The sequence below is a fragment of the Quercus lobata genome, chromosome 10 (assembly GCF_001633185.2).
Source record: "Quercus lobata isolate SW786 chromosome 10, ValleyOak3.0 Primary Assembly, whole genome shotgun sequence".
NCBI classification, from domain to species: domain Eukaryota; kingdom Viridiplantae; phylum Streptophyta; class Magnoliopsida; order Fagales; family Fagaceae; genus Quercus; species Quercus lobata.
Window position 1 is genome coordinate 22261944 of NC_044913.1, and position 23462 is coordinate 22285405.

Consider the following 23462-nt stretch of genomic DNA (forward strand, 5'->3'; position numbering starts at 1 on the left):
CGCACCAATAGCAGAAGATTGGAAGCCGTTCATATTTAAACTCCACCCATATCTTTTTCGGTCGTCCCATTCGCACCATACGACCTCTACACAGTGGTAATGCTATATCCATGGAAACTCAGATACGAAGGTAGCTTCCCTAACAAAATCCCGTTTCTTCAACATCCACCTTCTCCACCATTCCTAGGGACTTGCTGATGCGCAAGCCAGCCTCTTTAGTTTGGCTCATCATAGGCAAACCATGGATTTGGACCCAAAATGATACTTTGTCAAACTTTAGTTTGCTCACTGCCTCCCCTGCCTTGAATTTATGGAGAATTAGGAGGTATTTGTCGAAAGACCAAGGGCACGACAACAAAACTCTATCCATATCATCCTTACTCTTAAAGTGAAAAAGAACCTTATTGTTGCCCAAATCACAGACCTCGAAACTATCCTCTGTTCGCCAAACCGATTTGAGGACTCTCGCCACCAACTCCAAATTCACCCAACACTTCGTGTAGAATTTTCCGGCCAGTACATAACCCGTTTCCGTCACCGACGAAGACAAATCAACCTCACTGCCTTCTCTTTCTAACAAGCGTAGTCCTTCCCACCTACTTGTGGTCTCATCCATTACTCTCCGGCCTGGAAAACAAAACTAAGCAGAATGGGGAAAAAAAAAAAAAAAAAAAAAACCAACAACAACAACAACAACGTGCTTCTACCGTCATGCGGAGAGAAAGTTTTGCCTTGCGGCAAGACCTATTTTTCACCTCTAGGGCTTCACAGAAGACCTGGAGAGAAAACACACGCATCTCAACCATTAAAACTTGATTTGATGATAACTTTCAATCTAGCGGTCTGATTAGGGCTTATGACTAGTCGATTTGATCGTTACAACATCAAGATCATTTTGGTGAAATGAGATTAAGGATATAATGACCAGAATCAAGATGCATATTTCCAATGCAAAATTACCCTTTTACGCTCAAGTGAGGTTAAATGCAGGTTGCAAAATAAGACGTCAACAAATACTTTCATCAAATTTGTTAACTCTTCTATTGAGTTTATTCCTAAACATGAGAAGAAAGTTTTAAATGAAGAAAAACCTATGACTAGAAAGATAAGAGTTTATTTGAAGGAATCCAAGCCTAAATTGTCTACCAAATCTTCATCAAAGAAATAGAACAAACCTCACACTCCTTGGTTTTGCCACTACTGTGGTGGTGTAGCGCATACTCGCCCTAACTGTTTCAAGTTACATGCAAACAAGCAAGCAACTAATCAAAAAGTGTCTGTGCCAAAAGCACAAGGTCCTGTGACACTTATTCATGAGCTCGTAAAGGCCTTAAGCTTTTTTTGCTAATTCTGGAGTTGAACTTCTCTTTACTCATTCTACTAAGAATCTATCTAAGAACTCCTCCTCTTCACCTACAGCTAAAAAGGTGTGGATGCAAAAAGCTCATCATATTTGAGCTTCTTCTTTTGGTCCTTGATCTTTTGTCCTTCTATCTTTTGAACCTTTTTCTTTGTTGCTTTAGGAGTGTATTTGCATTTCATTCATGCATTTGTTTTTGCTACTTTAGTTTGATTTATTTTATTTTTTTAAGGAAAAGCAAAATTCAAAAAAAAAAAAAAATTGTGTTCGTATTGCATACCTTTGAATATGTAATTAAGGTTGGCTGTTGAAACCGTACGTTTGTGACTGTGTACCTTTTTAGCTTTGATAAGCATTTTTGTGCACTTCATTGGTTTGTGATCTTTTATGCTAAATATGTGTGATATGCTCTTAGATTTGATCAAATGCTCTTGATTCTAAAATCAACATTTTGATCGTAATGACTAAAAAATCCTAGGAAAAATGCATAAACAACCATCTTACTACTAGTGTAGAGCAATCTTTGTCATTTTATGTATGATATATTGTTCGTAGGGGTAGGAAGTAGCAAAGTGCAAGGCATTCTTTTTTGTTGTTATTCAAATGCTAATGTTTGGCGTTGATTCCTAGTAGGCAATTTTATTTTAACACAATGCTAGGGATCACATTAGTGGTGCCTTATTGATGTCCTTTTTCTTTCTTTAAATTGGGAAAGCTTGGGCAAGTCAAGTTGGTGATGGGCTAGCTTGAAGGCATTTTGTTATCCCTAATAAGATGATTTAGAAATTAGAAAAAGGCGATGATAAATTAAAGAGTAATGGTGTAATGCCCCAATTTGATTGATTGTGTGATGAGTGTGGGTGTGTGATGAGTCCCACATCGAGTATTTACTAGGTAAATTTGGGCTTTATTAACAACTACAAGGAGCCTCAATTGTGACTAGTCCTTTTGAGGTATAGAATAGATGTGGCTAGCGATTTTCCTTAGATCGATACATATGGTATCAAAGCCGACTCGGTAACCCTGTGTGGGCTCAGAGACACTACCCCATAAAGTGGGCCCTAATGAGGACATTAGGGATTTAAGTGGGCGAGATTGTGATGCCCCAATTTGATTGATTGTGCGATGTGTGTGGGTGTGTGATTAGTCCCACATCAGGTATTTACTGAATAGATCTAGGCTTTATTAACAACTACAAGGAGCCTCAATTGTAACTAATTCTTTTGAGGAATAGAGCAGATGTGGCTAGCGCATTTTAGATGGTAGTAGAATATGTTTAATATAAATATCTTATAGAAATTATATATGTATCAAAAATTAAGTTATATATAAATAATTTATATATATATATATATATAAAATAAAAGCTATATATACAAATATTTGGGGAGGTTGGGCAAAACCCATCTCATGTGGGCAGATCTTCCGGGCAAATAACACTTGTGTGGGACAGAGTGAGGTAGAGTGAGTTATATAAATTTAATCATCCATAAATTTTACTAGTGTATCCACGCGGATTAAATAAATTATTATATATATAATAACTTTCATTAATATCATTAAAATTAATTAATAAATATCTTATGTTACTTCACACAAAAAAAAAAAAAAAAAAAACACGTATCATATAAAACTGAGTTTTTAGTATTAAAAAAAAAAAAAAACTAAAATAAATAACAAAACTTCAAAAAATTTCTCAATAATTCAGATAATAAAATTTTATTTTAAGTAATATTTTAAAATATCTAAAACTTTAATACGTAATAGAATTTCACAAAGGGCGAAGTATTAAATAGTTTTAATAACATACTTATTGTGACTCACTTTAGAGGTTTTGGGGGTATTTTGCTCATTTTAGTGGTTTTTGAGCATATTTGGTGATTTTAGAGATATTTGGGGTATTTTGGTCATCTTATAGGTTTCATGGGTATTTTGCTCATTTTAGATATTTTGGTAATTTTAGTGGTTTTTGAGCATATTTGGTGATTTCAGAGATCTTATCGGTATTTCGGTCATTTTAGAGGTTTCATGGGAATTTTCCTCATTTTAGAAATTTTGAGGATATTTTGGTCATTTTGGTGGTTTTTGAGCATATTTTGTGATTTTAGAGATATCAAGGATATTTTCATCATTTTAAAGGTTTAATGGGTATTTTTCTTATTTTAGAGATTTTGGCGATATTTTGCTCATTTTAGTTGTTTTTGAGCAAATTTGGTGATTTTAGAGATATTGAGGGTATTTTTGTCATTTTAGAGGTTTCATGGGTATTGTGCTCATTTTAGAGATTTTAGGGATAATTTTGAATGTCCAAGGGTATATTGGTAATTTTGAAAGTGTAGAGATATTTGGGTATTTTAGTAATTTTGGAGGTCAATAGAGTATTCAAGTAGTTTTAGAGGTATTTGAGTCATATTAGGTTAAATAAATGAGTTAATAATTAAATGGGTTAGGTGGGTAATGGGTAATTAATTTATATATAAACAGGTCATAAATTGATAAATGGGTAATTACACCCAACTAATTTATGATCCAATCCGCCCATTTGTCATCTCTAATTGTTAGGTACATAGTAAAAAATTGTACAACAATTTTATGCTTAAAAAAATAAAGGAGCAAACATATCATCTGCGTAGCATAAGGAGAAGGCATCTATTTTATGCAACCATAAAATAGAGGATATAACAATTATTATAAAGTATATAATGTATATTGACCGTTTAAATTTTTATATTTATTTTATAATGTGATAGTTATAATGTGGGAGGCGGGATTTGAATTATGGACTTCTATGTGAGAAACACTGAAACATGCTAGTTAAGCTACAAAGATCTTAACCGACAGGTTAACTTTTTAGTTCTTGCCTTCCCTAAACTTCCATTCAAGGGATTTTTTTTTTTTTTTTTTTCAAGCCAGATTAGTTTAATTTGAAATATTATATTATTTGTAAGTTTTTTATTTTTACTTTTATGAACTAAGACATATTATAAATACAAAAAGAAAAAGCTGGGATAGCATTCTTTAACGGGATGGAAGCAAAGATCGGTACAACATACAGAAACATCATAAAAACATTCAGCAAAAAATGTTTGTCCTTTTGGCAATAAATCAATTCTTTTTATGTACTCCTAATTAAATTCAAATATATTGTTATATTGATCAATGAAATGCATACATTGTTTTCTTTTCCAATGATAATTAAATTCAATACATCCATGTGTTTGGATTTAATTGAAAAACCTAATAAAACACAAACATAATTAATTGATTACACTTGCAGATTGGGGGAGGTTTTTGCATAAAAAATTAAGAGATGATTATACTTTCCTTCTTTAGGGTTTAAAGAAAATAACACTCCGCAATTCCATTAATATTAGTAACAGAATATTCTAAAATTTTAAAATATTCTCTTTACCAAAGTTTAACTATGGTAAGTAAAAAAAATTATAAGGGATAATTACACTTTACCCACTTGTGGTTTGCCTCTAATTCGATGTGTCTACCCGTGGTTTCAATTTTGACACTTTACCCACCTGTAATTCTCAATTTTGACACTTTACCCACCTGTAATTCTTACCGTTACTGTGCCGTAACCCACCTCTCCCTTAGCCGTTACTCTAACACAAGATATGTAAAAAAAAAAAAACTCAAACGGATCAAAACACTCTCATTCCCAAAACTCACTCACTAACATGAAGAACATACACCTAGAAAACTAATACAAATTAAATCAAGCAATACCATCAAAGTACAAACACAGATCTATCAAAATACAACTAAAAACACAAGAGAAATAGGATCAACAATTTCCAGCACTTAATTTCTAAAGTTTTGATTTTCAACATCCAAGATCTCACTCACACAAAACCACTGTATATACATTAGCAACACCCAAGGGGAGGATCGGCAAAGCTTGACCAAGGGAATAGAGATATGAGAGAGGAAGGTTTCAAAGCCAAACAACAAACCCACCAGAAAAAATCACAACATCGTGAACAGTAGAATAAAAATTACTTGATTTGTTGGGTATAATAGAAGTAAAGTGAAAATTTCAAAGCCAAACAACAACCCAGAACCCACAGAATCACCAGATCCGCCACCAAATTGGTCAACGATTTCCTACATCAAGCCTAGGTCTGATTGTGCAGGGCCTCCACACCACTGTGGTAGATCGAAGAGTGAGTTTGAGAGTTAGGTTTGGAAAGATCGGGTAGAGAAGTGGAGAGATGGTGGTGGTTGGGGTTTGCCGTGAAGGAGCTTGGAAGCTTCAATTCTTTTAGATTCCAAAAGATCGAAGAGAGAGGGAGGTGTTTAGGCTGAGATCAGGTTAAGATAGAGATTCCGATGAGAGGGAGGTTCAAGCTTGAGAACCACCATCTAAGGTGGTGTTGGAGCGGCAGAGATAAGCTGTAAGTGGTCGGCCATGGCTGGGTTTGGGGTTTGGAGAGAGATTGTTGAAGAAGAACAAGTGTGAGTGGTCGGCCATTTGAATTTTTTTTTCTTTGAACAAATTAGTAACCATTGTGGTGAAAGAGAGACAACAAGGCAAATATATATTTGTGGAGGTTGATTTGAGTTTGATTTTTCTGGGTCTATGTTCTTCATGTTGTAAATTGTGTTATGCTTTGATTTTAATAAATTTCTAAGTACAGGCACAAAAAATAAGTATGAGGAAGAAGACAAAGAACTCTCTCCCTCATGGTTTTGCTTCATTTGATTTGTATTAGTTTTCTGGGTTTATGTTCTTCATGTTTGTGAATGATGAGAAACCAATACCATATTTTAATCTTGTTTTTCTCCTTTTTTTTTTCTTTTTTTTTTCTTGTTTTGGGAGGAGAGAGACATAAAATGGGTGTAGAAAGACTTATTTACCCCTCTTTTTTAACAGAGGTGGGTTACAAATTACTAACGGAGGAAATCACAGGTGGGTAAAGTGTCAAAATTGAAACCACGGGTAGGCATATCGAATTAGAGGCAAACCACATATGGGTAAAGTGTAATTATCCCAAATTATAAATTTAGATTAAAAATGCAAAGTTTATCAAGCACCAAAAGAATTGCAATGGCAAATTTCTCCACAACCCATTGAAAAAAAAAAAAAAAACAAAAACAAAAGTCATACTAAATATTTTGAGGACAAAATTTGGCTACAAACTTAGTTGTAGCCTAAAACTACAATTGCACTTAACATCTTTTTATTGGATGTGAGTTTTGACAAATTCACTATTTGATTATATTTTCTTCTTATATCCTCAATACTTGCAAAATTTTCAGAAAATCAAATATCAATAATTATGTTATCAGTCAAATATTTTAATTTCAAGTGTTTGTAATAAAAAATTATGCAGAAAAATTAAGCTTATTGATGAATAGTTAATAATATCCGATTGGCACAAAATTTGATACGTGTGTTAAGAACATAAAAACATGCAACCCAACTATTAAATTTTCAAAATATGCAGTAGTCATGTAAAAATTTTTGGTGGGAGTTGTAGTTTTAGTTTTAAGTTTATAATCAAACGTTGTCCTATATTTTAAAGTATTTTTTTAATTAAAACAATAGATTTTAGAATTATGGAACAAGAAATAAAGAAAATTTAATTCATCTTCCTTAATAGGAATTCAGACAGTGAATTCCATTTTTATCACCTCACTTTAATACAATTTGATCAAACTAGTGTTAAGAGGGGAAAATATTTTTAACCTTTAAGTTTAGGCTAGAGCATTATTCTTCCAAACTGGGAGAGGAATGTAATCCCCATAATTTAAGAAGCAACTCAATAAATAAATATAAAATACTGGATTAAGATCCGGTACACACTATCAAGGGTTGACATTGAAATGCAATGTTAGTCCTTGAATCAAACTTATTTTTTTTAGTTTCAAAAAATAAAATAAAAAAAATTTCAAACATTTTAGCTTTTTAGCTTTATACTTTTTTCTCCCATTTTAACTTTTCAATCTTACATTTTAAGTGTAATTGATCCACATCCTAAAACCTTCTCTATTTCCAATAGTAAAAACTAAAAAGTAAATAAACAAAATAAAAATTCACCCAAAGCGAACAGCAACGGCTAGAACCCAAATTTAATCCAAACCCTTCTTTACATCACCACCCTTCCTCAACTTCAAATTTGCTATTCAGATTCCTATTCGAACTCCAATTCCTTGAGCCTGACGGAAACAACAACCGACCTTGGGTTTAAGGCAATACAAAGTCTTCTTTATAACATCACAACATAATATATAATCCTCGTTGGGTTTTGGTTTGCTTTCCTCAGAAAGTTGCTAAAAAAAAAAACGTAGTACTTCAATTTGGAGAACAAAGGGTAATTACTAGTATTTGGTTGTGTTTTTGGGAGAGGAAGAAGGTACCATTTATCATCATCAACAATCTCAACTACACGCCGTCACAATGACAGAGACTCAGGTTCTCAAGTTTCGGCTTCCCAAGCCAGAAACAGATGTGGGTATGGCTTTTCTTGGTCATCAAGATTCCAAGGCACCCATCATCAACGACACTAAAGTTGGTGTCTTTGGAAAAGATTCTGGGGTTCCAAACAGAAAGAGGCTGATAATCAAGTTTCGTATTCCAAATCCTAAGGCAAAAACAGAAACAACCACGGTGCCTCTGAAGAACAATCATCAAGATTTCAAGCCCATCAACAAAAACTCCGGTTATCGTGAGAGGGTTAGGAAACTGCTGACAGAGGTCTTTTCCAGAGTTTCTTCTGAAACTGATGAGAGCATATCACTAGCAATAGACCCAGTTCAAGTGGCTGCTTCAGTAGAGTCTGTGATGTTTGAAAGGATTGGGTGGTCTAATACCATCAAGAAAGCTTATTATCAATCAATCATGTTCAATCTCAAAGACCCAAAGAACCCAGATTTGAGGAGGAAGGTGCTTCTTGGAGAGATCAAGCCTGAGAGTCTTGTAACCATGAGTGCCAAGGAGATGGCCAGTCCCAAGAGGCAGAGTGAGAACATTCAGATCAGTGGCGACGCCACGTTGGGTTCAGGGTGTTCCCAGGAACACCCTGACCCAAAAAAAAAAAAATTATATATAATAATTTAAATTTTTTTAGTTGTTTACCCATGAAAAAAGAAATTAGGAACACCCTCAAGCGAAATCAGGAACACTCTCAAAAGTTTTATGCCAAACAAATTTTGAACTAAAATCTTAAAAAAGAAAAAAAATGGAAACAGAGATTTTGGAAAAAAAAATAAAAAAATTGTTACAGAGTAAGCCCAAAAATAAAATCCCAACATCAATCCTAAACAAAACCAACCCCAACCAGATTTTTAAATCAAAATACATTATTAACTAAATACCCAACAGCCCAACCCAAACGTATTCTCAAAAAAAAAAAAAAAAAAAAAAAAAAATCCTACCTTCTTCTTCATCTTCTTGGTTATGGACCCTTCTTCTTCTTTTTTTTTTTTTTTTTTTTTCTTCTGCTTCTGGGTTTTAGACCCATTTTCTTCTTCTGGTGGGTTTCGGACCCTTCTTCTTCTCTTCTTTATTTTTTCTTCTTGTGGGTTTCGGTCCTGCTGCCAGTCTGCCTTTCCCTTTTTATCTGTGTGTTGTACAGGATGTGACTATTTGTCTTAAATTTTATCTGTGGGTTTTCGGTCCTTCTTCTCTTCTTCTTTGCCTTAAATTCTATGTCTTTTGTTTTACATTTTTTATTTGTTCTACTTTTGCCAGCCCACTAGTGGTTTTGGTGTAATTTTCTAATGGTAAATATTTTGTCCATGGGCTAGGCTAGCGGTTAAGTCTATGAGAGCTCCGGACCCTACATTACATGTATTTAGTACATATTTAGTTATTCTTTTAATAAAAGTATTTTACTTTTTCAGTCCAAAAAAAGAAAAAAAAGAAAACTAATATTAACATCATTTTTTTTTTTCATATTATTACTCTTATTATATTTTATAAATGATTGAATTTATTATTATTATTATTATTTAGGCTTAAAGATTACATATTAGTTGAAATATGTACTTATAATTTCTTTAAAACCTTTAATAATTTATATAGGTTTTTTTTATTAATAATATATATATATATTTTTTTTTTCATTATAAAATAACGTAACTTTGAAACACCCTAAAACGGTACATCGAAATAGGTCAGTATCGAAATATTCCGTTCCAATAGACAAAACGAAACAGGGTCCGAAACGGTATTCATAACATTGATTATACGAATACGCGTTCGCCGGTTAAAATCAGAAACCTAAAATTAGAAACTTACCTAACCTAAAATCAAAAACCACCTAAAGAAAAAAAACATCATCAACGACAACACCTTACGCCTCCGTCTGAAACCTTATCATCAAGCACATAGGCGTAACGGGGCGACGACGCCTCTGTTCATTTCTTTTCTTTTCATTTTTTTTTTTTTTTCCTTTTGAGGTTTTTTGGTGTACATAATGCAAATTTGTTTTGGTTTTAAGAACAATTTTTTTTTTTTTTTAAGCACAAACTTCATGCCGACCAAATCTTGAATTTCAGCCGGGATTTATCGAAATGTCCCGAAACACTTGAAATAGACTGAAATGACCCGAAATTTTTTCAAAGTAGAATAGGGTAGGTTATTGTTCCAGTTTGTCTAGGAACACCCTGGACAAAATTCCTGGAGTCGCCACTGATTCAGATACAGTTGAAAAGGTTGAAAAGATGTGTGCATGATGCTGATGAGGAAGAAAAGGCCACCACTGACATGTTCCAGTGTAGCCGGTGTCGCGAGCGCAAGTGTACTTATTACCAAATGCAGACCCGGAGTGCCGATGAACCAATGACAACGTATGTAACTTGTGTCAAATGCAACAAACGTTGGAAGGTCTAACTTACTTAGGCCTCTGGAATTAATTGATTCTTAGGAACATTACTAATAGGAATTAGTTCTATAATTTGTCCACATTCTTCATGATTCATGAGATGTAACTACCTTTTGTGAAATATATGATAAGATGTTCTTTCTCGTATATAAAGTTTTCTTTTTTATGTTCTCTTCTGATATGGTGTTCTAGTTAAACAGTTTGATTTTTTTTTTTTTTTTTTCTTCTTCTAGTTGATTAGTTTCTCTCAAGTATTTCATAGCAGTATACGATTCATTAAATTTAAATTAGCACATTTGTTTGTGCTTTAGTAGTTAATGTTTCCTGTCAGAGTAATTTTAATTTGCTGAAACTTTGAAAGAATACTGTTTTAATTTTTTTTTTTTTTTAAGTTACAGTTCTTCAGCGATGGATATCTAAATAAGTGAGCAACTTTTATAAATATATATATATACGCACACTAATTTTGATTTTTGAGTAGCTACTATATACTATGAATATATTGGATATTACGGAGACAAATTTATTAACATTTGGGTTTAAAGCAGTCATTAATTGATCATTAGTATTAACTAAGAGAACTGTAAATATATATTAATGAATTAATCATAGTAAATATTTCCAGTTGTTTTAAATTTTTAAATATTTCCTGTAGCCTTGGCACCAAAAAAAAAAACATATTTCCTGTAGAATTGTTAAAGATGTACGGAAGAGTTAGAATCAATGTTGTTCAGGCTGATTTTAGCCTTCTTTGATTGTTTAATATAAGCACACGACTATTTCTCAAAAAAGAAAAAGAAAAAAAGAATCAATTAATGCAAGTCTACCATAAATCCATAACTCATTTTATAAGATCCAATATAGACTTACTTGATAGTCCGGCTGAGTATTGTTCAAGCTTACTTCTTAAAAAGCCCAAAGCCCAATAATTTCATGGATGATCACCTATATGCGTTGGACTTTTTTGTGCAGTCTCTTTACATGCAATGAACCTTTCATTAACCTCAACCACTTTAGGTCGTGTACTAAGTTTTATCACTCAATGGATTGGGCTTCATGATCCATATAATTCTTCATTACTTTTCAAACCCAAAAAAAGAAAAAAAAATCACTTAGAAAGGAAAATGACGTTTACCTTTATAAATACGGTATAGATTTCTAGTTCATTAACCTATTTTTTCCCTTATAGTAAAATGGCTTGTTGTAAAAATTGACTAAATAATTAATTATTTAGTGAGAAGGAACAAGCATAATCAATGCAAAAGCTTTCACATACTAAAATTTTTACAATTTGTGATTTGTTCTCACAGAGCCTATCCTGGAAGCAAAGATAAATACAATATACATAAATATCATAAAAAAAAAATTAGCAAAATTTGTTTATCCTTTTGCCAATAAATAAATATTTTTAATGTACTCCTATTAGAGATAAATACAATGGTAATGCTTCATCTCTTTCATCAAATGCAAAGCCAGACCATTTCTAGACTGAGACACCATTTATTGTTTGATGTGCTTTACTTATAGAAGCCATTAGCACATTCACCCCTAGTGGTTAACAAAAATTAATGCTTTGTTTGTTTTGGCTGAAAATGTTTTCCAGGAAAATTTCTATGGATGTTTTGGTGTTTGGTATAATGAAAGCATAAGTTACTTAAAACACTTCTGTGGTCAACTAAAATTAAGTTCAATGTAATAGAAAATGTTTTCCAGAACGTCACATACTCAATAAACCATCACAATTATACTCCACACTAAATTTTTTTCCTATCTTCTGCGAGCAAAATGTGTGTCCTTTTGGAAATAAATAAATCTTTTTACGTACTTCTACTCGAGATGGATAGAATTGTAATGCTTCATCTTTTTCATCAAATGCAGAGCCAAACCATTTCCAAACTAAGACATCATCTATTGCTTGATGTGCTTTACTTATAGAAATCATTACCATGTTCATCCCTTTAAGACTGAAAAGACCAATAAGTGGTTAACAAAAATTAATGTTATGCTTGTTTTGGCGGAAAATGTTTTCCAGGAAAAATTCAATGTATGTTTTGGTGTTTGGTACAACGAAATCATAAGTTACAAGAAAACATTTTTGTGATCAGCTAAAAATAAGCTCAATATAACGGAAAACATTTTTCAAACGTCACATACTCAACAAACCATCACAATTGTACTCCACACTAAAAAATTTTCCTTTCTCATTTTCAAAGTGACATCCAAACAAAGGGAAGCTAGTATGTTTTCTACTACAAAAATATATAAATATATACATATATGTATATATATCCAAAAACGAATCATTTCTATGAAAAAAAAATTTATCAAAACAAACCGAGTGTAAATAACACAAAGGAAGAACATATATACATTTGTGTCTTTAAGTTTAATTAAAAAAAATCCTAATGAAACACAATTGCAATGGGGTGGGCGGGTACCCGTTAAAATTTTAAAAGACCTAATAAATTAGTATTAAATCTTGAATTAAGATCTGGTGCAATACTTTTAGGCATAGAGATTGAGAGTCAATCTCAACTCTTGAATTAATTGATTTTTTTTTTTTTTTTTTACATTTTAACATTTTACCTTTTTACTTTTTTCCCTTTTTTTTACTCTCAATTAAAAAAAATTAAATGTAATTGTACTATGTGATCCAAATCCTCAAAATTTAAAACCTCTCTATTTCCAATATTAAAAAGTAAATAAACAAAAGAAAAATTAAATAAAATTAAAATTCACCTCCCAGCCCAAACCAAACAGCAAACATGTTTTAGTATTTATTCGGGAATTACTTCAAACTCGAAAACCAAATACCCAATAGCCCCAACGGCTACAACACATCACCGCCCTGCTTCCTCAACTTCAAATTTGCTAATCCGAATCCGAATCCAACTCGAATTCCTTGAATTTCAAGGCAATCTTAATTAAAAATATAGTCTCTTTTACAATCACAACATAATAATACTTCTTAGAGTTTCTGAAATTATAAAAAAGTTGTTAAAACGTACTACTTCTATCTGGAGAATTAAAGGTTGTGTTCTTGGAAGAGATCAAACCGGAGACTCTTGTAACCATTATCAACAATCTCACTACACGTTTTCTTGTGACAATGACAGAGACAAAGGTTTTAAGGTTTCGGCTTTCCAAGCCAGAAACAGAAACCACACCAATGGCTATGGGTATGACTTTTCTTGATCATCAATATTCCAAGGTACCCATCATCAATGACAGTAAAGTTGGTGTCTTTGGAAAAGATTCTGGGGTTCCAAGCAGAAAGAGGCTGATAATCAAGTTTCGTATTTCTAATACTAAGGCTTTGAAGAACAATCATCAAGATTCCAAGCCCATCAACAAAAGCTCTGGTTATCGTGAGAGGGTTAGGAAACTGCTGACAGAATCTTTTTCCAGAGTTTCTTCTGAAACTGACGAGAGAATATCACCATCAATAGACCCAGTTCAAGTGGCTGCTACAGTAGAGTCTGTTATGTTTGAAAGGATTGGGTGGTCTAATCCCATCAAGAAGACAAAGTATCAGTCAATATTGTTCAATCTGAAGGACCCAAAGAACCCAGATTTGAGGAGAAAGGTGCTTCTTGGAGAGATCAAGCCGGAGAGTCTTGTAACCATGAGTGCCGAGGAGATGGCCAGTCACAAGAGGCAGAGTGAGAACATTCAGATACAGTTGAAAAGGTTGAAAAGATGTGTGCATGATGCTGATGAGGAAGAAAAGGCCACCACTGACATGTTCCAGTGTAGCCGGTGTCGCGAGCGCAAGTGTACTTATTATCAAATGCAGACCCGGAGTGCCGATGAACCCATGACAACATATGTAACTTGTGTCAAATGCAACAAACGCTGGAAGGTCTAACTTTCTTAGGCCTCTGGAATTAATAGATTCTGAGGAACGCTACTGTTGGAAAAAGATTATTTGTCTAGGAATAGGAATTAGCTCCATTATTTGTTCACAATGATTGGTGATATGCTTATGTACCTACGTTTTTAGTCTTATATGTTAATATTTTCTTTCTCATATATAAAGTTTTCTTTTTTATTTTCTCTTCTGATATGGTGTTCTAAATTTCTAATTAAACTGTTCGGATTTTTATTTTTCTGGTTAATTAGTTTCTCTTTGGTATTTCATAGGGTTCAGCACTATGATTCATCATATTAGTATATCAATCAATATCACATTTTGTATCTGAACCTTACAAACATACATATGGTACTTTAAATTAACCAAAAATTTGTATTTATTAAATAAAATATAACATTAATGGAAGCCTACCCATTTGACTTCAATACCAAAGGGAGGCGCAAAAGTGAAACTAGTATTGACAACTCTGCCAAATAGCCTACCTAAGATTTTAGTTTTAAACATCTGATTGTCAAAGTACATCAAGGACAGAGGTAAAAGGCACTATTATTCTTATACATGGAAAAGAGAATCTGATTTGAATCAAATATATTTGTGTCATGATGCATTAATATTACAACAATGACCATAAAATTAAATATGGTCTAAAAGCTGCCAAAACATCAAAATTTTAGTTATGGAGCTTACAGAAACAAAATCTCCTAACCAAAACCTGGGAGGACATGAGTGTATCAGTTAACTAGATATACATTTTAATTTTTCTTAGCATCTTTCACACATTTGTTGTCAAGCAGTGCAACTGAAAGACCCATCTCCACGTGATTTATATACATCCAAAAGAAACTTGTCTGTGAAACAAATTAATCTACACCAATTTATGCTAAGAATTTTCACAAAAATTAAAATAATTTCATCAATGACCCTCAGGCTTCTCTTCAAAGCGCTTAGATGTTGCCTCAAAACGAGCTGTAAATCCTACTGTTGTAGGCCTTAATGATCTCTGCCGTACCATATCACAGTATTCAGGATCGTTTGATTGACCATCATTTCTTATCCATTGTATCATCTGATGATACATGGGGAAAAACCGCAGTTGGATGGATGCATAAGCGAAATATGGGATGAGAGAAGAGGTTAGCACAAACAGAGTGAGGAGCCAAAAGAAGGGGGCTGGTGCACAGGCTTCTACAAAGACCTGATAGGCAGTTGTTGATATGGTGGGATCCATTGCTCCATATGCCAAAAGGAATATATACCAGAATATAATGCCACCCCAAATGAAGAGATGTTGTATATATGTGAAATAGTTGATGGATAGTGCCATTTGACAGTTCACCACCCACACAACACATGTGTACATAGTGGTTCCAAGGATTTCCAAACCAACAACTTCACCACCTTTCCGAAAGGCCTGATGCTCCATTGCACGGATGCAAAAGAAAAAGATCAAAGTAGCACTCAATACCCCATTAAATGACCAGCCAAGGATTCGAATCCAGCTAAATAGGACATTTTGTACCCCTTCTTGGTACAGCAGAGGGAACTGTAAGGATTAGCAACAAGATGTCATCCCAAGACCATTTACTATTAGGATTCAAAATTTGAAAAGCTTCAATAAAATTTTATCAATTTTAAATGGCAAAAGAAAAACCATATAGGATTTACCTTGAGACAAAGCTTTGCAGTGACATCCTGGTCAAACACTCCTAAGGCTATCACAGGAAGTGATGTGAAGAAGACGTTATATAGTGACAGATACCAATCATTGTATGCAACTTGGCCTGAGAATGATGCATATGCCTCAAAGAAAAAGAGGGTGAAGCCAAAAGCAATGTTCTTGTAAAAGAAATAGCATATCTGCCAAACAGCAAAAGGACTATGTCAATCATCAACCTTTTTGGATTATTAGTGCAACATTAATTCTAACATTTCCAAGATGATATGTTACCATTGTCGAAATCCTTCTGTAACACCAATGTCCATGCACAAGAAGCAAGCGCTCCAAATATCGGAACTGAGCAATCGCAATGTCACTTGACATGACTGCCTGGAATTTGTAAAGTATGTGTCAAAAAGTGCAACTGAAAATCCATGTTAGTGAAAATCCCAGATGAAGAATATAAGCTTTCAGTAGTCCGTTCTGCATTTACCTGCATTCCCTCAACACCACTGATACCAATTCCAATGTCTGCTTCTTGAAGCATTCCGACATCATTTGCTCCATCACCAATTGCTAGAGTTGTTGTACCTGTTTTAACTTTGACCAGTCTTGTAACCTGCATTATCAAGTAAAATATTAAATAGTTATCAGACTAAATTTTCCCTAGAAACCTATTCCTTCAAGAATGTTTGTGTGCTTTTACATTTATTCATATTTGTACATTTAACTTGTGGAATAATAAACAAGGTCAATCAATTGATATAAAATATTTTCATTATTATTGTCAGATAAATATAATTGGGAAATCCCTTTTTTTCCTTTTTTCTCTCAATGGGTGGGCAGAACCAATAAATCTAGTATTCTTGGCAGCCTTTGACTATCCTGTGCAATAGTAAGGGAATGAGCATTATGAGCCATGATTCTCAACTCAATTGGGTTAGCTGTGATTTTGATTATACTTTCTGTTTGTCGAACCATACCATAAAATATATGAAATTGACACCATACAACATTTTATAAACAAATGTTTGCTAAACATAAAAGAGAGAGAAGAAAAACTTACAAGTGCTTTTTGTTTGGGAGAAGAACGACAGCAAATAACAGATGCACAGCCAAGTGCAAGTTCCAGAAAAATGTCCTTGACATCATCCTCTAAAGCACAAAAGAGTGACTTCCCATCAATGATCAAAGCTAATGCTTCTGAGTTTTCACTTGATGTGGTAAGCAATTTTTTCCCCTCATTAATTTGGCGGAGGACATTTGCCTTAAAAGCCTAGGAAGCAAGATTCAGTCAACCTTATAAGTCACAACTCATAGCCCAAGAATTGGTAAGAAGTCCACCAAAAAATAAAACCAAACAAAAAAAATCTAGTAATATGGCTGATGATCTCTGATATAAAGCATTTAAGAAAGAAGTATTATCTTTTTCTTTTTTGGTGCTAGAATAGTAACCATGTCTAAGCTATTTAATTCCTGAGAATTGATAAGAAAATAACTCAATGTCTTGTAATCACTCCTCAAACTTCAAATTTAATAAGATTTCATTTTGTTTCTTCCATGTTTTATCAAATATCAAAAGGAAATTAATGAAGAACTTGCACCAAAACATCATGAATTCATTGGATCTACTTTTCAGTAATTTTGAAAATGCGTTGCATAGGAAAACATCACGTTTTTGGAGTTTTTATACAACATGAATTGCTCATAATAAACAGGTTTTCCTTAAAATTATTAGAGTTATTACATTTATTATGCAAACAGGTTTTCTTGGAAACAAGCATCCCACCTAGAAAGACGGTTTAAGATACATGTTCTGCAGAACTATTCATAGGTTGCGACCATAATTGAACTTGAAAATGGCAAGTACTAGATAATATAGGAATTATGATCAGCTCATTATCATTACATTCTTATATAATTGTTACTACCATCCTGTCTCTATTAATTAATAAACTCTGAACAACACAAAAGGAAATAGTAACTATATAAAAATAAAAATAAAAGACACAATAAATATAAAAAAGAAAAATACAACTCTAGATATGCAAATAATTTTTTTACATTCTCCTATAGATCAAAGAAGGTAATAGAAGTCACATTCATATTATGTTATTAATGGGCTCAATAAAATAAATAGAATAAAAATATATTGGTTTATATTAAAACAAATATATAATTTACAAAAATAAAATATAAATATACATAATAAAAATATAAATAGATATAACAGCATATAAAATCAGGTTTACCACAGCAATAGCAGACTTGTCCCCAACTTTCTCCAGCGCTTTGCTTTCTGGTGTCTCTGAGCTGATTACAATTTGCTTCATTCCTTGTCTTAGCAAACTACAAGCAAAGCTGCAAAAGTAAAAGATAAAAATTAAATGACTAATTTTTTTTTTTTTTTTAAAGTCAGAAATGTTTGTTTATCTCAACATCCACTGATACTCAAAGGCATTCACTAAACATACCCAATATTGATTGCAGTCTCCATTTTATCTCCAGTCAAAACCCATATCTTGATTCCAGCCTGTGCAAGCTTGTCAATGCACTCAGGAACCTATCCAACACCAACAAAGTAATATTTAATCTCAATTCATGAACATTTAACATGCCATGAAAATGAACAACTTATTTTGTTAAGAATAGCAATCACATTGAGTTTAAGCATTTGAAATAAGTTTATTTCATAGCTCAATCTATCAACTTTTAGGATTAAAAAATTAGAAGAATATTTTGACTTCTCTGCACTAGTTTTTGCTGATGAACCAATTTTTTTTCCACTAAAAACACCGAAATTGAGTAAAATTTCCTACAAAATTATAGGTAGTGAGTTAATTTCCAGTGGGTTTTTAGTCTCTTCATTGCTTTAATGACTTAAACCTACCCCATTTTGAAGCTTGTCTTCAACTGCAGTTGCACCAAGAAGAATCAAATCCCTCTCAATCTTTTCAGCCACTTCCTCAATCATTTCCTCACGATCTGCGCTCAACGAGTTCTTGGCCTCAGTAAATTCCACATTGAATTCATTGTATTCTTCCTCATCCAGTTCACGATATGCAAGTAACAATGTCCTCAAACCAGCATCAGCATACTCATTAATATGCTCCTTAGTCTGCTCTTCAAATTCCCTTCCATTCTTCTCAAGTCTTTCAAACATGACACTGCATGGGAAACAAACTAAAATTATATAATGTGTTGAAGTTCAAATAAAAAAAGGAGCACTAAGTAAAATGAAATTAGCCTCACAATATTTTTTTCAGACTTATTTAGGAATTGAAAATTGTGGGGTACAACTGCGCAGCATCATGTAATCAAATTGAGCTAGCCATCCCTTAGTTATGATGGCAATTGCATCCCTTTTTCATTTTGGTGGGGTTTTATGGGGAGGGGGGCTACTTTACCATCTATTGCCATTGTCTACTGCCAATTAGCTTTGGCTCAAATGACACTCCCTCCCCCACAAAAATAGAGTGGAGGATAAGGTTGTAGGTTTAAGAGTCACTTAGTAACGGTAACTTCAAAAAAAGATTCTGCAAGTAATACTGTATTGACACAAACATATATACAAGATTCACTTTGTTGACCAATCTCTTGCAGGATTAATAGCTCTTTATAAAAGAGTTTGAAAGATCATATAACTTCAAATAATATCATAAACTTTCAAGTGATGTTACGAACCTGTCAGCGCCTTTACAAAGTAGTAGTAGCTTTCCCTCCTCACTTCTCAGAATCACAGACATCCGCTTTCTTGAGCTACTAAACTCCAAGATGTTCAAAAGTTTATATGATCTGTGAGAATAAAATATGCCCTTTAAGCCATATACCTCTGACAAGTTGTAGTACTATCTTAGCATAAGATATCAGAGACATCATCATGCTAATAACAGCTAAAATTGAATTGCTGGACCAAAATGTGCGTCATAGGAGGACAGGATTGCCTACCAAAATAAAATTCAAACTATAGAGGACATCTAAATGCAAGAGACTGACCTTTCAACTTTCCTGCCAGAGATGGGATCCAATTCGTGCAGTGAAATGCTCGTTTGAGTCCTCTCGTAAAATTCAAACCCCAGCTCTCTTGCAGCAATCACAAAAGCAGCCTCGTCTGGTGATTCAGCTTCATAAGAAATTCTTCCCGTTTCTTCATCAACTTCAGGTAATGCCGTATGGCAGATGGCCAGTAACCGTAGGAATTTCTGGATTACATCAGCGCGAGGTTCATTAACCCAATTACCATTAGTGATCCTTTCATCTATAAAGTTAAACCCCTTAATGGATGGCCTTGCTTTAGTCCAATCCTCAACCTGATGCTCTTCATCTGCCACCTCTTGTGAAAAAGCTGACCCTTTTCTCCAAGACAGAGCTCTCTCAACTTCTGTAATTCCACGCCCATAACTAGTCCCACCAATAGAACACTTAATAAATTCCATTGAGTTGGAAGTCAAAGTTCCTGTCTTATCAGAAAGTATAGTGTCAACTTGGCCAAGCTCTTCATTCAAATTTGAGGTACGGGCATTTGCTGGCTTGTCACCTTCTTCATAGTACATTTGCAGATCTTGATTGATAAAAGTACTTTGAAGAACTTTGACTATTTCTATTGAAACATATAAGGAAATGGGAATCAGGTAACTATACAACATAAGGGCAGTCAAGAAGTGCAAAATTGCTGCTGCTGGTGCTTTCTTTGGATTATAGTATACTGTAGTGTCATCTGGTCTAAGGTACCATCTTGTCATCCTTCCATCTTCCAGGTCCTCACTAGTTGAAATCCCAAAAAAAATTGACCCAATAAAAGACATCAACACTAGGATAAAAAACAAAAAGTAGACAATCTTATCCATCCTTTTCTCAATTTTGCTTCTCTTGGACCGAGGAGCAGTAGAATTTTGCATAACCTTTGTATCATGACCAGTAAAGATTACTGCCCCATAAATAAAATCTGTGTTTCGAAGTTTTGAACCCCTGAGCAGTAGCTGCTGAGGTGAAAGAGGGTACTGTTGTTCCTCAAGCTCGAAACCACCTACAAAAGAGTACAAATTTGCATTTGGGTCTTCACATTTTATTATAGCCTTGAAATTTTGGAAGCTTGAGTCTTCATGCAAGTTTGAAGTAGCATCCAATGCTTGTTTCAGTTTCAAATTGGTTTCTCCATCTAGGTTCATGGTCTCAACATAGCAAATTGCTTCCTCATAACTTGAAGAAAGTAAGATGAGATCAGCAGGAAAAAATTCATCCTTTTCCACCTTCACTATATCTCCAACTTTCAAATCCGTCCATTTAGCATTATCGAATTCACCATCACCACGATGCACTTTAACCTTTCTGTTGTTCACCTCAATATCCTGACAACATTATTGTAGACCAGATTATGAACCCAGAAAGGAAATATCATAAAATAGCATAGAAAAATCAGAATATCAGAAATTAAAAGAAGCAAGAGAATGAAAGGGATTTCTAACACCAACTTCAATTTTTGAAATGAAGACAAAATGCTAATCTTATAATTTATTGGAAAAAGAAAATTTAATAAAGATCTGATTTGGCACTGCAAGTATCAGTTTTCCGTAGCAAAGTAGAGACAAACAAGAATAAATCCACTGATTCCAAAAACCCATTTTGTTGAAGTAAAGTTACCAAAATAAACAGTCACAAAGCAATGAATTTTCCATCAAGAAAAAAGCTGTACAGCCAAATAATCCAAATCAAACCTTGACTATGGATCTACTTTCAAGATATATCCTTTAAAAGAACAAATATAACATTCCCAACAACTTCTTTTCAACTTTTCAGGACCAAATATTTAAAACTTTTCCAAAAATAATTCAATGAATCAGGTTGTGATTAAAATCTGAGGAACACAAATGACCAGAAAGTTGCATCCAAGATAGCATTGATGTTTTAAGGTTACCTGCTTTTTTCGCCTCCAATCTTCCAGAACCTCTTTCCCCATTGTAAATCCAATCACCACAACAAGAGGAAGAACGTTACTAACAGCCGAGTATGGAGAGAGTGGTGTGAATGACATTATGGCACAGAGGAGGAAATATAAATTTGCAACCCGCCTGAATTGCTCAAACAATGCTTTGGGAAAGAATGTGATGAGGGTATATTTGCTAGTTCTGACATAATTGCTGCCATAATTGAGGACACTGGCCTCCAAGCAGTCAGGTTCATTGCAATAGACTACCCTTGAGAAGCCAGGACCTCCAATCAGTGAGTGTTCACCTTTAAATGACGCTTTTCCACATGAAAAGGCATGGATTCTGCTAAAGTGCTGCTTCTTTCTTCTACCACCAGCCATTTTCTGCAACTATCACCTCTACTTAAATGCTTCAAACACAATAAATGGATCTACTTCGACACACCAACTGAAATTATTGCTGAGAATCTTTTCAGAAATAAGCTCCTATACCCAACAGCCTTTAGAGTCAGATTCACAAAGACCAGCTTTGAAAAGAACAAATCTAGAAAGGCACCCCTGCAGAACTCAATCCCCCAGAAGAAAAAATTATAAAAAGAAGCACAGAAATTTCAGCTACCAAATTCAGAAAGACCAAGGTGAACCAACCCAAAAATTTTAACTAACTTTCAAAAAAAAAAAAATAAAGCCAAAATGTATATGTGTTGAAGTAAAATTCCCAGACTTAAGAAACTTAAATCTCAAACTGCTAATGAAATATCAGAACCAATCCCAGTTTATATTTGGTGATTCTATTTTTTGGTAACTATATCTGGAGATAAAATGAAACAGGACTAGGACAGAGCAATCTGTTTTGCACTCATTTTGGTCTTTCTGAGGGTTAAAAGCTAAGTCAAGACTACTATCCAACTTTGACTTTTAGCTAGCGGCAAGCCGGCAACAGACTTTAAACGTGTTATGGCTCTCCTTCATCTGATCCTAGTGTACAGTACTCAACTACTTCATCAATAACTATTTTTTCTTTAAAAAAGAAAAAGAAAAACAAAATAGAAAGACAAAAACTAAACCAACCCAATTCAAAATAAACTTGGAAACTTCCAACAACTTCAGCTTTTCATCAACTGGTAAAAACTTATATGGTAATAAATAATATACGTGTGGACTGCTATATTAATCAAATACTAAAAGGAATTTGGAGTGCTGGCCAAGTCTTTCTAGAAGGTCAATGAAAAAGCTGTATGAAGAAGCAAGGAATAATAGAATGATTACCCAGATAGAAAGTGCAATCTTGCATGAACAAGAACAAGTCAGAAAAATACTACATAGCTAGCTGGCATTCTGGGACTGATTTTCAGTGTCTATAACTCCTGAATATTCACATGAATAATAATTGAACTGAATAATAGGTGGTGCTAATTGTGAAACAAAGTTATGTCAGAGAAAGACATTGCCGTGTTGTAGATTTAAATGACAGTTATGAGAGAGTTTATTCCAAAGAGAATAAAAAAATTACTCTCTGATTAATTAAGTAAAGGTAGAGATCGAGTGCGTGGAAGAAGGGTCAAACAAGACTCTTCACATGCTTAAATTTTTTGTTTAATGGCATAATAGTTAATAGGGTATCTTCAACAACAAGGGTGCTTCTGCTATTTTAATTTTATAGATAAAAATAAGTTCTTGGATATTTTTTTCCTATGATGAGAGCTCTGCTGATGCTACAATTTTGGCCATATCTGATAATTTTCTTGCATTTGAAAAGTATGATACTCCACTTGCGGTCACTATCTGACAAAAAGTTAAGCAAT

At 33.7% G+C, this 23462-nt stretch overlaps 3 protein-coding genes across 3 annotated transcripts; 2 read left to right on the forward strand and 1 right to left on the reverse strand.

Annotated features, from left to right (window-relative positions):
* Positions 1-7376: 7376 nt before the first annotated feature.
* LOC115962888 (transcription elongation factor TFIIS-like) lies at positions 7377-10236 on the forward strand. The gene is made up of 2 exons (XM_031081769.1): positions 7377-8365; positions 10040-10236. The coding sequence occupies exons 1-2, from the start codon at positions 7773-7775 to the stop codon at positions 10206-10208; spliced, it is 762 nt and encodes a 253-aa protein (XP_030937629.1). The 5' UTR covers positions 7377-7772; the 3' UTR covers positions 10209-10236.
* Positions 10237-13309: 3073 nt separating this feature from the next.
* Positions 13310-14068, forward strand: LOC115964517 (transcription elongation factor TFIIS-like). The gene has a single exon (XM_031083813.1). It carries the CDS (start codon positions 13310-13312, stop codon positions 14066-14068), a length of 759 nt encoding a protein of 252 aa, XP_030939673.1.
* Positions 14069-14604: 536 nt separating this feature from the next.
* Positions 14605-23232, reverse strand: LOC115963127 (putative phospholipid-transporting ATPase 9). The gene is made up of 12 exons (XM_031082022.1): positions 22927-23232; positions 21646-22215; positions 19728-21079; positions 19416-19526; positions 18622-18898; positions 18206-18294; positions 17984-18092; positions 16798-17007; positions 16225-16350; positions 16023-16121; positions 15740-15931; positions 14605-15617 (listed from the first exon to the last, which is right to left on the reverse strand). The coding sequence occupies exons 2-12, from the start codon at positions 22036-22038 to the stop codon at positions 14988-14990; spliced, it is 3588 nt and encodes a 1195-aa protein (XP_030937882.1). The 5' UTR covers positions 22039-22215; positions 22927-23232; the 3' UTR covers positions 14605-14987.
* Between the last annotated feature and the right edge of the window lie 230 nt (positions 23233-23462).

What these genes read in the sequence shown, in the direction of transcription:
- LOC115962888 (XM_031081769.1), top strand. Translation starts at nt 7,773, where the DNA reads ATGACAGAGACTCAGGTTCTCAAGTTTCGGCTTCCCAAGCCAGAAACA. An exon ending in CAGATCAGTGGCGACGCCAC is followed by an intron (nt 8,366 to 10,039) that starts GTTGGGTTCAGG and finishes AAGGTTGAAAAG; the next exon opens with ATGTGTGCATGATGCTGATG.
- LOC115964517 (XM_031083813.1), top strand. Translation starts at nt 13,310, where the DNA reads ATGACAGAGACAAAGGTTTTAAGGTTTCGGCTTTCCAAGCCAGAAACA.
- LOC115963127 (XM_031082022.1), bottom strand. Translation starts at nt 22,038, where the DNA reads ATGGCTGGTGGTAGAAGAAAGAAGCAGCACTTTAGCAGAATCCATGCC. An exon ending in GAGACTGCAATCAATATTGG is followed by an intron (nt 18,093 to 18,205) that starts GTATGTTTAGTG and finishes TTACTTTTGCAG; the next exon opens with CTTTGCTTGTAGTTTGCTAA. An exon ending in ACAAGTCTGCTATTGCTGTG is followed by an intron (nt 17,008 to 17,983) that starts GTAAACCTGATT and finishes CTTGCTTCCTAG; the next exon opens with GCTTTTAAGGCAAATGTCCT.